Here is a 14,345-nt window from a genome sequence, read left to right as displayed (position 1 = left end):
ATCCAGGACCCTCTAGAGAATGCAGCCAGAGTGTCGGAGGCATGCAGACCAGCACTTGAGGTTAGGGGGTTTAGATTTCCAAGTAATTCTCCACAGGGAGACACTTAAGAAGAAAACAGTTGCTGGTCTAGTTCAAGGTTAATGTTGTAGAAGTGTAGCTGCAGGTGGTAATAAGTTACTAATGTTGATGGAAGGGAAGCTAACCATACAAGTACATTCATGTGTATAGTTTAATCCTCGCCATGTGATTGGACAAGAGTATACTAACAGCTCAGCTTTGCAGCAATCTTTAGTACAGACGGTCTGGCAGCTAAACCCCGCCGACCTATTGGAAAAGGAATGAGGGAACCATTTTATCATGATGACAGATGAAAAATAGGGCAACTCGTATCAAGTGACTAAGCAGAACATAATTTTTCCACATGATGGAGTGTTGTGGCCTGTCCAGCGTGTGCCAGAAAGATGCAAACCTTGCATAAAAGTCATAATTATGCAAACCTGCGGAGTACTGGAACATATGGGTGATAGCCTAGAGTTAAAATTTCATATACCGAGCAAACAAGACAGACGGTGTCGAATATAAACAACAATCCGTCACTTGTCATGTTTAAAATGACGACATAATCATCTGTGTTGCTAACGCCTGAAAGTTAGCAGGATAGAAGAAAAGGCCAAGCAAATGGGTGCTAATCCAGTATTGTTTCAGATTTTAACAAAACCAGCTTATTTCAAACATATATCACATTATTTTATGAGTATGCAGATTCAGAATAAGAAAGGCAAACTTTCAGGAGGGAAAAAGAAAGCTGCACAGAAAAGGTTGCATGTGAGTAGATGGATTGCAGTGCTACAGAAATTAAGAAAAGAGTGTAAGCACAAAAACTTCTATTACTACTTTTGGATGTAAATCAGTGGGTAACACAATGACCACACAGTGACAAGACAGCACAGACAAACAAAATAAAAGTAAAGAAAGAAACAGTCTTTGTGCACCGTTTTCCTGCTATCAACATTACATGTCTTAGAGACATTATCTAAATGCCTGGGGAAAGACCCATTTGTCTGAATGCCCACTGGAGTAAAAACAGCAACAGATACACAAGCAGGCCTCTCAGGCTATGAGACTCTCAGGCTGCAGCAGTGGAAGTGCTTATGCTCTTCTTAGAGTCTAAGTGGATCCAGATGGAGCGAGCATTGCAGGCCCCCTCTTAAAGCTCTATGAAGAGGAGCTTACTACAACATTAAGGGACAGGACTGCATGACAGTACTTCATAATAAACTGGACAGGAAGGGGAAAAAGAAAACAAATCAAAGAATGGTTGCTTATTCCCGCTTAACTGAAATGACACTGGAACTTTTTGAAGACAAACAGAGGCGCACCGACCACATATAAATGCCCTAACGTCAGCTTGTGCTGCCCTCATGTCTGCCTTTGATCGTATCATCTGTAAGAGGAAGAATTTCTGAACTGTAAAGCTGAACTGTTTACCAAAAGAAAGAGCTGGCACGCTAGGTAGCAGGTTGTCTGCAAAGAAAACAACAGCTGGGGCTGCCTGCTTGGGTACGGAGTGGAGAACAGGGTGAGCGTGTGACAGAGTGTGGGCTTGTTATGGAACCAGGTGGTGACAAGCTCCCATGCTGCATTCCTAACACAACTTGGAAGTTCTCTGTAAGCACACAAGTCTGTATGTGTGATGGGGAGATAAGTTGGAAGATCCCACATGTTGCACTGAGACAACGAAAACTGTAGTGATGCCAACATAAAAGAAGCCGATTCAAGTTTGAGCAATCTATCAGCAAAGACAGTCTAACTTGGCTACAAAAGCTTTAAACAAACACAGATGGTTCAGTAAATACTTATTTTCTAGTCAGAAACGGCGCAATCACAAGCCGAGATTTCATAACACAGTGTTTCTGATGCTGAAGTGATTTCAAATAACAAAAACCAGGGTGAGAGTCAGTGACTCAACAGGACTGTTTGTCCTAAATCCACATGCATACACTTTCAATTGTTCTGTTTAAAACATTGTGTGCCCTACGTATATGGAAAAGGCTTTGGTTTACACTTTGGTTTAGCCCTAGTGTCACTTTTTTCCTTTCTTTGCTGCCATTTGGGATCTCTTTACTTCAGGTTAACTTAATTACATGTAGGCATGTGTGCAGCTCAATTTATAGGTCTTTAAAAGGGAACCTATCACTCTCTTTCATGTACGTACTGCTGCACTGTTTAATCGGCTCATATGAAACATGGCCAGTGTTTAAAATAATGAGGTCAGCATATCTGCAAAAAATACCTGTGAGCCAAAAAATTTGGGCTTTGGACTGCTCTGCACACTCCATTTCACAGTTGTTGTTTTTTTTCTTACTGTTGGCTATGCGTGATGTCAAAGAGAGCAAATATCCATAATATAATCATCTCAGGAAAGCCAGGTAGAAGGAAAGTGGGTTAAAAGACAAAGTGGTAGAGCTAAAAACAGATTCGTTCAAAGAGCAGCTGAACTAAGTCCCAATTCATGCAAAGTTACTCAAGTAGTTTCCAACAATAAAATAATGCAGTCAGAAAAGAACATAATAATACGTCTCCTTTAAGAATGTGATATACGGCATGATCTGAACGGAAAACAACTTGCAAAACAGAAAGGGGGATTGCACCAGTTATTTGAGAGAGGAATGCATAAGAGGTTGCATTCTTCTCTCCACTGCTGTAGTGGTGTGTGTGTGCATCTCTTTCTCTCTCTCTTTTATTTTTTTTCCATTTTGTTTGTTTGTTTTGTTTTTGTTTTTTTAACTGTGAATAATAGGCAATATTACTCAACGGAGCCTGGAGCAACAGATCACATATAAACATATGTTATTCCCCAAGAAACAGAGTGGAGGATGAAGAGGCCTTGGCCGGAACCCATTGACGATATCATCATACTGGTCAGATAACAGTTACACAATAGGCCTTTCTGAAGGAAAACATTTGGACATGTCACAGTAAAGAAAGAGTACGGGTAAAAACAACAGCATTAATGACAGCTGAATTATTTATTTAGGTGCTTTGTTCCGCTGTTGTGCATACTGATTAATCGCAGCTTAGTGTGACAATATCATTAAGAGTTGAATCTGTGCTCTTTTCTACAGGCATGTTAAAATGGGGAAAAGCCCATTTACAGCAGGTTTTAATAACTGCTCAATACTGTCTACTGTCTAAATCCCTCGACAATGTAAGCCTGCTCATTAGAGAAGGTCTAAAACCAAAATAGTGTCTCTTCAGTGCAACAGACGAAAACTAGTAAGGCATAGACTACCTTGATTTATACAGACAGCTGTTTTGGCTACTGTGGCTGCAAGCAGACTCTTTTCCAGGTGGTCAAGACCTAATGAGAGAGGAAATGCTTACTAATCAGCAATGTGTCATCCAGACAGGGGCAAATTTATTTTACTCACATTTCCCAACACAGTATGACAACATGACAGCATCACCAAAGACTAACCAACCACTGTCGAGATTAGGAACTAAACATTAGATAAAAGAAAAGTCCACTTGGTTGGGAGTTGCAGAATACCTTTGTGTGCCCATTAGTGTAGAGACGGGGTCTGCCACGGTAAGGGAAAAGCCACCAGTGGCCTAACAGCTGGCCTGAATGAGTATTACTATGAGGCGCCTGCTCTGTGGGTATGTATGTGGGTGCGTACGTACACACAGACGTACACACGGACACACACAGACCCCCCTCCTTCCATCTTCAGGACCCACGGGGATCATGGGAGGAGATTTGGTGTCTAGACTGTATAGATTCCTCAAGTTCCAGGCAAAAAAGAGTCAGTTACTGACTACAAGAGAAACGGATTCCCTCACTGCATACATGCTAAATGCAGCTGCTGCAGGAAAATACACAGATATCAAATGATGTCACTGTCTACTCTCTAGGACAACTTTATAAAGGCAATGTTAACTTGCTTAAATCACTCCAAAGCTCAAATAATCCTCATTTGCACAGTTACGATTTTTACTCTAATTAATAAAAATCTTTGAAGTAGATCTGGCAAAAACTAAATGTTTTACAAATACCCAAGTTTGCCATCTGGAGCATGGCATCTCCAGTAGTTATGACCATCTATCACCACTATAAATGATCATATTTTCAAAATCAGGTATACTTCCTGCACGTGACCAGTTTTACTGCTGCTTCACTTAGCGCTACAACTTTAGGCTCTCTATAGCATAACATTTTGCAAGGGACAAAAGTTTATCTTGTTACATGAACTATAAATACTAATTGAACTTTTTAGAGCTCTAATAGTAAAAATCAATTGCTTTTCAGTCCATCGGGTAGTGATGTTGAGGGGTTTTTTATTTTGTTTTTTTAAGGGGTCAAAGAGGTGATGGTCAGCGTGCAGGAAGAAAGAGAGTGGCATCAGAGAAATAAATAAATAAAGAGAACACTGTTTGCTGCTGGGATATGCAAGGAGTGTCCCACGAAAGTAAAACACTCCAGGAATACTACGACATGAGGGTTCATCTAACACACCACCATCCTCACATAACATTATCCAAGGACTACAAAGCTAACCTTACATCAGCTCACTCTTAAGTTGACAAAGCCAAAAGGACAAAAATCAATCAATCACCTACTTTAAGTGCAAAGACCTGTGTCCATGCAACATTGTGGAAAACGACAGCTTTTGTTTACATGCTCAAAACAGCCAGATATTCCCACGTGCGGCTTCAACAGACGCAGCTGCACCGAGACAGAAGCGAAGCGTGAAGTTGACAAAAGGTAGGCTACAGCAGAAAGGGTTGCATTAACTTGCGACGCGTGATCGTCACGGCCTGCATATTCCTGTGTCTGTAACAGCTGACTATCTCACTGAGGACTGGCAGCTGCTGGCTCACATTCAAAATACCTGTAAAAGCACAGCAGCCCACATGTTTGCATTCAGTTAAGTTGGACTGTAATAAAAAACAGTTCAGTTTGTCAGGTGCATGTAGCATTTATGACAGTGTTGAGCCATTTTCCAGCAATCAAAATGACTGAAATGAGGGGAACATAATAAAGGCGATATAGAGAGATTAGAATTTAAAGTTTAAAGGTCATAAATTGTAATATATCATGATATATCTTACTGCACTACCAGGCATTTTACAAAATGTTTAAAAACTCAAAGATATCATAGTGGGATTTAAGTATCATGATAACAATTATATCACGGGGTCTCTGGTGATTCCCACCATCAAGATTTACCAGTCCCTCATAAACATGCAAGTCTTATTAATTTAACCACTGATATACGTGACAACTTTTCTGTGTTAACCAGAATATTGTGTTGCTCTAATATCCAAAAACCCAAAATAGAAATTAGCAAATAGAAACAGGAATCATCTCCCTCTCTGTGCCCTGAACATACTTTCAAGTTCTGCCAGGCTTTCTTCAGGGCATCAAATAATGAAAAAGTGCAGGATGAAGAAAAGTCCTGTTGTGCTCATGCTGACAAATATCCAAGCAAGTATCTACATGCAAGAGGTTTTCTGCAACCCACCTCACATGGCTGATGACCACAGGTTAGCAATGGTCGCTTTTTGTTGCCTACAAACTAAAATTATCTGCAATTACAATCAATCTGTGTTTTCTGTTTCCAAAGAAGCATTGTACAACCACAAACCTGCAATATTTAAATGTATCATTTTACACTAAAATCTTTACATTTGCTTTGAAACTGCACTTATGTATTTGTGATTAAGTGCATCCTCTTGTATGTTTTCGTACAGTGGTGGTTACAAACACCCCCTCCTCCTTACATTATGGTTGTTTGTTTTACATAATTTCACAATAAACGCACCAAATTATTGCTAATAGGAACTGCGTGCACTTTGGCCACAATATCCATGTAATAACATTGTGATGGCATTGGTTTACAGTTTGTCCTGTGGTTTGCAGGTGTTGCTTTAACTGCTGATGTGAAAAAACCCCACAGAAACATAAATCCTAACAATCTATTCATTATAGTGAAAAATGCTCCAGTTTCTACTACCCATGTCCTACTACTACCTGTGGCATGCAAATAAGATTTTAAGTGTGTACTTAATCCTTTTAAATCTGTACTGGACGTAACAGTGAGTCATGCTGCCTGTCTGGTCATGGGAAATACTGGTTGCAGAAAAAGCTAGATCACATTTAACTGTACACCACTTCTATTTGTCTGTGTGTATTCCCACCCAAAAACGAAGTCAGGTCATCCGCTTAGTTTTGTTAAAATCAACCTCTGGCCCATAGAGATATTATGAGCCCTACTTAAAAAAAAAAAAAAGAAAGCGTTATTAAGCACACTTTTTATATGAAATGGTATCTGGGTCACCACTTCACTGTACTAAAACACAACCCCATAAATAAATGTGACCACCAGGGGGCGAATTTCCCTTTTTATACCACCAACATTTGGGTACTTCAAATATTAAAGCACAGTCAGATAATATTGTTGCAAGCCTTAAAAAAAGATAGAAAGTCTTTTCTTTTCTCCAAAACGTTCACAGCTGTCCTGTTTCCAGCGCCAGCCCATTTCAGGGAATGAAAACAAAGGATAAGAATTATTTTAAGTCTTTCTATGCAGCCATTTAATTTCTTACAGCTTGCAAGTGGTGCACTTTAAAGCGGTTGCTGGAACATCTAAAGAGAAGATATCTAACTAAAGAAAATTTTATGCTGACACCAACCACGGACACATTGACTGAAAATCTGGTGAATTCTTCCAGATTCATTTTAGTTTCACTTTCCAGGGTTTGTCTGCTCAATTCTAGTTTGCTGTGATTTTTACTTTTTAATAGTTTTACTTCATTTTATGTGTTTCATTTGTCAGAGGATAATTTAAGTCCACAATGGGTTTTACAATACAAATACCTGACTCGCAGTCACATACACATCCCAGTTTCCATAAACAGATATTTTTTCTCTGGCTAGTTGTGCTGAAGTATAAAACAAAACAAAAAATCATCCATCATTTTTATAAGCACTTATTCAGAATTTCAGGCCCACTGGAGCCTATCGGTGCTGTCACAGGCACTAACTTTTTAAAAATCTCTTTGTGTATAACCTCTGAATCTCTGAGTTTCTGTAGTGGCTTTAACTCTGTGACATCAGCTGCGGCACCCACACAAGGTTACAAAAGTCAAGAGGTGCACCACTGGCCAAAATGAAACCAAAGGGTGGCTTGACCCAGCAAATGCATGTCACTTTTGGAGTGTTGCACCCTTCGCAAGGCCAAGAACGGTGGGTGTAATGGCACCATAACACTACATTAAAAGACAGAAATCAAAGTTCTTCACCCTCATCATTTTTAGTAAGGAAATCATCAGTTTAGAACAAGTGATGTTAACCAAGAATAAATGACACATGAAGGGTGTTGTAAAGTTGTCTCTGAGCTACAAAGTAACAACTTATTCAACCAAATGGAAGCACTTTCTGTGTGCAGTTTGTATGTTCTCCCTGTGTTTGCGTAGGTTCTCTCCGGGTACTCCGGCTTCCTCCCACAGTCCAAAGACATGCAGTTAGTGGGGTTAAGTTCATTGGTCATTCTAAATTGCCTATAGGTGTGAATGTGAGTGCAAATGGTTGTTTGTCTCTATGTGTTAGTCCTGCGACAGACTGGCGACCTGTCCAGGATGTACCCTGTGGTAGCTGGGATAGGCTCCAGCGCCTCCCGCAACCCTGAAAAGGATCACCAGGAGAAAATGGATAGATGGATAGAAACACAACACAAACTGCAGTACAGTGGTCCCTCGCTATAATGCAGTTCACCTTTCGTGGCCTCGCTGTTTCGCTAATTTTTTTGCTTTTTTTTTTTTTTTCCCACAACGTATTGTGATCTGCGTCCTGATTGGCTGTAGACCATTGTCAGTCAATCTCATGCCGTGTCTCCTGTGCATTACAGAATGCGTTCAGCTTGTCAAATTTACATAAATCTTTGATCGCTAGCAGTGTGACTCTGAAGTCCTGTACTGTATGTCTGTAAGTTTTCTCCCCAACAAACACAACAATGTCAATGAAACATTTTGCACTGGACATATTTTTCTGCAAAGGTTTGAACTTTGAGAGTGTTTAAACAAGAGAGAAAAGTATGAAAATGTTCATGTCTGTCTGAGAAAAGTGTATAAAGTGTGTAGTGAGGGGTTTTACAGCCTTAAAACATCTATAATAATTGTAAAAAATAAAGGTGGCTATTTCGCAGATTTCACCTATCGCGGGTTATTTTTAGAACGTAACTCCCGCGCTAAACGAGGGACCACTGGATAATTAATGCATGAGTTTTGGTGCATTTTAAAGTTAAATATATATGTTATTTTCTTCTTAGAGATGCTCTGAATTTAGGTAAATAAGGAGGATAATAATACTGAATAATTTTGGTCATCCCTACTTTGGATTATGGGAGGAAGTGGGAGAAAACCAAGACCAAAAAATTACTTGTTTCAGTTACTTTGGGGGCTGGGATTTAAGTGTCATTGATTTTTTTCAGTTAATTCCCACATATTCTGGTTTTTAAGATTCATTTCAGTTAACTAAGATAACCTTGGACCAAGTACATCTGTCCTGGTATTTAACAGGCTTGTTAACATAGTCCAGTATGTACTTTAATTATTGAACTACACAGTTGTATGATTAACTTAAGCACGCACATACTGCGATTTGAAACGCACATGGTGAAAGCTAAAAATGGAATAGTTCTGTACAAGCTAACCATGCCTAAACACAGTACATACCTACACACACAGCATGCAGAAGTGCCAAGAACAGAAACAGGTCTTTGCTTGCCCCTCACTACCTCTGTCTCTTTCCCAAGCAGCTGCATGCAGAGGTCTGAACCTGCCTGCTGAGAAGCAGCATGGTTCTAAAGATCCTAGTTTTAACTAGTTTGCTTCACCGGGAAGAAAAAAAACAAAACATAAAATCATGTGTTGATCTTGCCCTCCTCTTGCACTGTGACTCACATCCCCTCTTACGGTCTAACCTGCACATCACAAGAGGAAAGGGATAGAAAGGAAAAGCAAATGCATCCCATGTCAGTGACCCTTTACAAAATTCGATCCATTTACCAGCACACAATTTCATTCTGTTTGCATGACCTTCGATGTCCTGTTCCCCACTGTGTTAAGCAAGCTTTAGAGTCAGTGGAAAGCAATCCTGCCAAGGCAATCACAACGCTAAAGACACATTCGGTAAACCTATCAGTTAGCTAGATGCATGATTCACATCCACTAATTAAAAATCATATTAAAAATTAAATTAAAAAAAGATGCATCTCTGATAATAATGAGTATCTTTTTTCTGCAGCCCTTCCATTACTTTGAAAAATTGTCTTCTACACTGATAATATCTGTTTACCTCTCTTTCCACTGATGCCTCACATAGGGGTGCACCCAGGAATCAGCCGGTATCAATACTGCAAAAGTTCACCACTAAAATGACATTTACAGATGCCAGTGATTAATAACTTTGCACTGGTGTATAAATGTTAAAAGAACGTGTGCAGAGCTGAAAGGTTTCAAAAACATTTATACCTCTGTAGATTTTGTAAAAACAGGAAACATAACACACAAAAACCCCCATCAGAATCGACACTCAGCCATATTCTAAACACTGAGATTACCCATGAATTTCACAATCAGTGCATGTCTGGTCTTTAGACAGAAATGCTTAATGCAGTAATAATCTACTTCCTGTTTGATCTGAACCCCTCACTGCAGAAAATTTAAGACCAATTAAAAAAGTTTACAGGGGCAAATTAAAAATCCTACTATCATACATTTCTTTTTTGATCTCGAACAGAGTGCAAGCCTTCCTGCACCTTTTTATTTTTTAGGTTTAACTATTCTGGGCAACACATTTAGACAAAGACAGTTTTACTAGTCAAACTGGAAAATAATGAGCTAGCAATGACAGAAACATGAGGCAAAGTAATACATTAAGTCATGACAGTGTTTCATGAGCAATGTTTAAAACTATGGAAGTCTGCTCTGATCGAATATGTGGACAAAAAACAAGAGACTCAAACCAGCAGAAACACAGAAACAAAATCAGACGGCTTTAAATGGACATAAACGATACACTTCCCACCAAACACAAAGACGACACACACCCAGGTAAGACTTCTCTCTCATACGTGGTGAAGCTCTGCACCAACAGTATGCCAGTCTTACCCAGAGGCAAACATGGCTCCCAAAGGTGTGGAGAAACAATGCAACTACTCTGATATTCCATTAATCATTGAAGTATATTTTTAAACCAAACTACCAAACATTCCTGGACTCATCACTCATGTTAAGATTTGACATGTTGACAATGAGCAGTCACTCAAAGTTTATCTCGTGTGTCTGACAGTGTAAAGTCAGAAAAACCCTCAGCATACTGCACACATTTGCTACAAATATTTTAAAGACTGTGTTGAAGGTTTAAAGGCATTTCTGTGCCCAAGAAGCTCAAAAAACTTTTATGACATTACATTAGAACATTGCTTCCATCTGTGGAGGTCAATATTATTCTAATAAACACACATTTAATAAACTAAGTTACATCTTGTAAAGGGTCAAGTGTAAACTCATCTCCTGGTAAAAACAGTTACTTTGGTAATGTTTACTAATAGATTTCCATCAAATACAAGCTACATGTCATCATTTTTCTTAAAAATGAGCTTTAAAAATATACTGCTTTGTGCACAAAGTGTGTAAAATTTCAAAAGAACATAAATATAGCAGCTGCACAGCAATTTATTTTATCTTCATTGATTAATTAGTCAGATCATAATCGATGTTTAGCTTTGGCTAATATGTACAGTGGTTGCTCCAGTAAGTGCATTTTCACTGTGGGATTTATTCTGCTGAAAAAATGTTTGTCACAGGCAGAGTCAAAAATAACTATGAATTTTTTTGTGCTTGATTTCAGGCCAATGCCTACACAAGATATTAAAAAAAACAAAAACAAAAAAAAGCTTCAAAATGCACACATGCACACTTCAACAATCAAGAATTTCCCCTACTGAGCAAATTTATTATACTTTAGGAAATCCATTTGCTGTCAACGTAATAAGTGACAAAAACATTTGATCTTACCGTGCACAGCAAAAACATTACAGGGCTGGTTCCCATGGCGTGATGATTCCTTCTTCGAGCCCTTGATGAAGGCCGGCAAACTGGGTCTCCTCTGGTCCCCTACAAGCTTCCCCGGCTGCTGCCCCATAAGGGCAGGGTGCCAGGCCGCAGCCGGGACTCTCCAAGCTGGACTCAGTTGCCCACCAGGAAAAGAGGAGATTGGGAAAAGAAAAGAATCCGTTCCCCTGGCTCGGGCACTCCCCTCCCAGAATTTAGGTGATGGAGGTCACCAGCACAAATCAGTGATGCTCCAGTATGTCTCTGTTTATCAGGCATTAATAGAGTGTGAGTGCTTTACGGGACATTTCACAGCGATCTAGAGACAAATAAAACAAGATTCAGTGATGATTTCATTTAACACAAAGATATATGACCCTAAAGTCAAAATAAAACAAGAACTAATTTGACTGGTAGTTTATGTGCCAAATAACAAACCACAAGCTAATCTTAACTGCTCATTTAGTTTTATTGTGTTCCACTTTAATTGTGATGTCAGGTGTTTCCTTTTCTATACAAATTAGTTTTCCCCTGTTGCATATAACCTAAACGTCAGCTAAATTTTCTAATTTTAATGCCCGTCTATTCAATTCAGTTTTATCTATATAGCGCCAAACACAATATCAGTTGCCTCAAGGCTCTTTAAATAAAAAAGATAGCTATTAAAACCCCTAATCTAGGTTAAGCTACACTCATATTTATTCCTGCTATCTACCATTTACATTTTATTCCGCACAGTTGGTGTGGAGCACCCACAATTTAGTTGTACAATGACAATAAAGGGCTATTCTATTTTATTCTATTATAGATGTGCAAAAAAACTGCCAAGTGTTAGATTTAAAAACTAGTCACGGAGAGAAAAAGCAAGAAAAGTAGCAAGTATTGATAGCCATAACAATACTGCCCTTATTTTATTGGAATACCAAAGTTAAAAAAAATAAAAATGAAAAAAAAAAAAAGATCATTTAATCATCAGTAACAGGCACTGAAGTAAATGTGCCAGATAAAGCAAACTTTTGCTCTAGTTACGAACGCCGTGGGGAGTAAAAACAAGTGTTTACAGAAACTTACACGGTCACAGAAACATATATATGATTTGTTAGCTGGCGACCTTAAGCTAATGTTGGAGATAGCCATGAAAGCTAACCAACGTCTGCTGGTGGTATGCAGCGCCAGACCCTTAAATGCACACCAAGCAGGCAACAGTTGGCTGTCGCTGGCTCGCTGGTAGGGAAACCGCCGACAAGTGCACTTAAACGTCTCACAAAAACATGATTTGACCGCCACCCTTTCAACACTTTGCAGCTGGTCTTTCCAAAGCCACAGTTGGTTCCAAACTTCCGTGTCCACTTTTCTCGTCTTGCGGAGTTTCTTCCCCTGCGGTACCCGGACTAAAAGGCACTTCAATCAAGGCAAATCGAGGCAACTCAGCCGGGCAGAGAGCGACGACTCTTTTTACAAGTCCTTTCGTCTGTTCACAGTCGCCGAGCTCTTCGTTACCGAACCCCTGGCTCTCGTACTTATTCATAGCTTTCACGTGAAAATCGCAGCAGTAAACTTTGGCCGAGTAGTAGTTCTGAAGCTGGGGCCGCCATACTTCCATACGCAAGGTGGTTTACTGGGTGGGTGGGGCGACGTACGACGTCACGTGCGTGCGTGGACTAGCACAGGAGGACTAGAGCAAAGGTTTGTTGTGCTGGGAGAGCAACAGCACTGCAGCCACGCTGAGGCAGAGAGAGCACGCTCACACAGGGGAGAAAAGCTGAAGGTACACAGGTTAAAGGTTCATCCACCCACACATATAATGGTGGATTTGATCAAAGCCATAAAGAACTCACTGCTCAAGAATATGATCTAGCCCAGGCCTAATTGTCTTCAGGATATATGTATGGATATATGCTTTTTGGCATATCAAACTATGAAAACACTCGATTCTGTGCTTACAGATAAATTACACAAATTTAGTTACTTTACTCAGTTTTAAAGCATCTAACTCAACATTTATCCCACTTTGAAATACTTATTAGAATCAGGGGTGGCATGTTATCAGGATCTCTGTAGGGAGTGAACCTATGATTGTATATAAATATATATTTTACACGATCTAAAGGAATTTACCTAATTTAAATCTCTAACATATATATTGTTGTGTTCTGGTGTGTTGTAATTATCCACTTTAAGGGAACTTAAAGACACTAAAAGCAGAGAAAAGTCACAAACTTTCTTCACAGGGTTAGCAAGGGATTCTTGCAACTGCAAGAAAGATATTATACAAATCTAACCTACATGAGAGGTGTCAAGGGAAAGCATTTATTGTCCAGGAGGAAAATTAAAATAAAACTACAGTGGGAGTGAACATATCTGATGAGGAATGGTCACAAACCTGGAAAATACAGCAGTCAACAACATCATCACGTGCCTGGAGACTGCACTGCTGGAAAAATGTAATTAGATTTTTTATAACACCCAAAATTAAGAACAAACATACCTCATTACCACAACCGTGTTGGAGGGGCTGTGGAGACGTAAATGTGAATCATTCCCATGTGTTCTGGTTCTGTCCCAAGATTACAAAATTTTGGGAAGATATTCATTTGGTTATAGGTAAAATTCTGGGTTATGCTGTATCTAAGACTTGTACATTATTATACTTTGGTGTCATTACGGGAAATGTGATGAAAGAAGATAGATACATATTGAAAATTATGCTTGCTGCCTGTAAAAAGGCAATTACAAGAAAATGGAACAAGATAGACCCACCATCACAGGACGAATGGATCAAAATAATAGATGAAATACAAACCATGGAACAATTGACCTACAGAATAAGGACTCAGGAATATCAATACCATAAAAACTGGGAGAAATGGACTAAGTACATAAACCCAACAGGATAAAGACCAACACATTGATAATGAGAAATGATCAAACTGTAGAAACAAAGAGATCCAACATGGTTGTTTTTTTTTTGTTTGTTATCCTACTTGTTGTATTTATCTTTTTGTTGTTGTTGTTGTTTTGTTGTATAGTGTATAGTGTTTAAAGAAAAACAATAAAAAGAAAGTTTAAAAACAAACAAACAAACTACAGTTTACAGTACCAGTGAAGTGGCAAATACCAAAGCCATACTCATACTGTGAATCATGGTGGTGGAAACATTATGGTTTGGGTTTGCTTTAGCTTTTCCACTGTCTCAGTCAGTGGGCACTTTGGGCAGCTACTGAGT

The 14,345-nt window shown here is 39.2% G+C and overlaps 1 protein-coding gene across 3 annotated transcripts in view; it reads right to left on the bottom strand.

Moving 5' to 3' along the window:
- The window catches only part of abl1 (abl oncogene 1, non-receptor tyrosine kinase), a 35,627-nt gene extending 22,874 nt beyond the window's left edge, over window positions 1-12,753 (bottom strand). Inside the window, exons 1-2 of one of the 3 annotated variants that reach the window (XM_084935249.1) lie at window positions 12,191-12,753; window positions 11,084-11,438 (exon numbers count right to left, since the gene is read on the bottom strand). In XM_084935249.1, coding sequence (XP_084791375.1) covers window positions 11,084-11,210 — 127 coding nt within the window. In that variant the 5' untranslated portion in view covers window positions 11,211-11,438; window positions 12,191-12,753. The remainder of the gene's footprint in view (window positions 1-11,083; window positions 11,439-12,190) is intronic. The other 2 variants (XM_084935250.1, XM_084935251.1) reach the window with 2 other exon arrangements.
- Window positions 12,754-14,345: the final 1,592 nt, after the last annotated feature.

Source organism: Perissodus microlepis, chromosome 7 (genome assembly GCF_051167445.1).
Source record: "Perissodus microlepis isolate ML-2025 ecotype Zambia chromosome 7, ASM5116744v1, whole genome shotgun sequence".
In the NCBI taxonomy this organism is placed as follows: Eukaryota; Metazoa; Chordata; class Actinopteri; order Cichliformes; family Cichlidae; genus Perissodus; species Perissodus microlepis.
The sequence above is the reverse complement of the archived record's forward strand: the minus strand, read 5'-3'. Positions and strand labels throughout refer to the sequence as shown.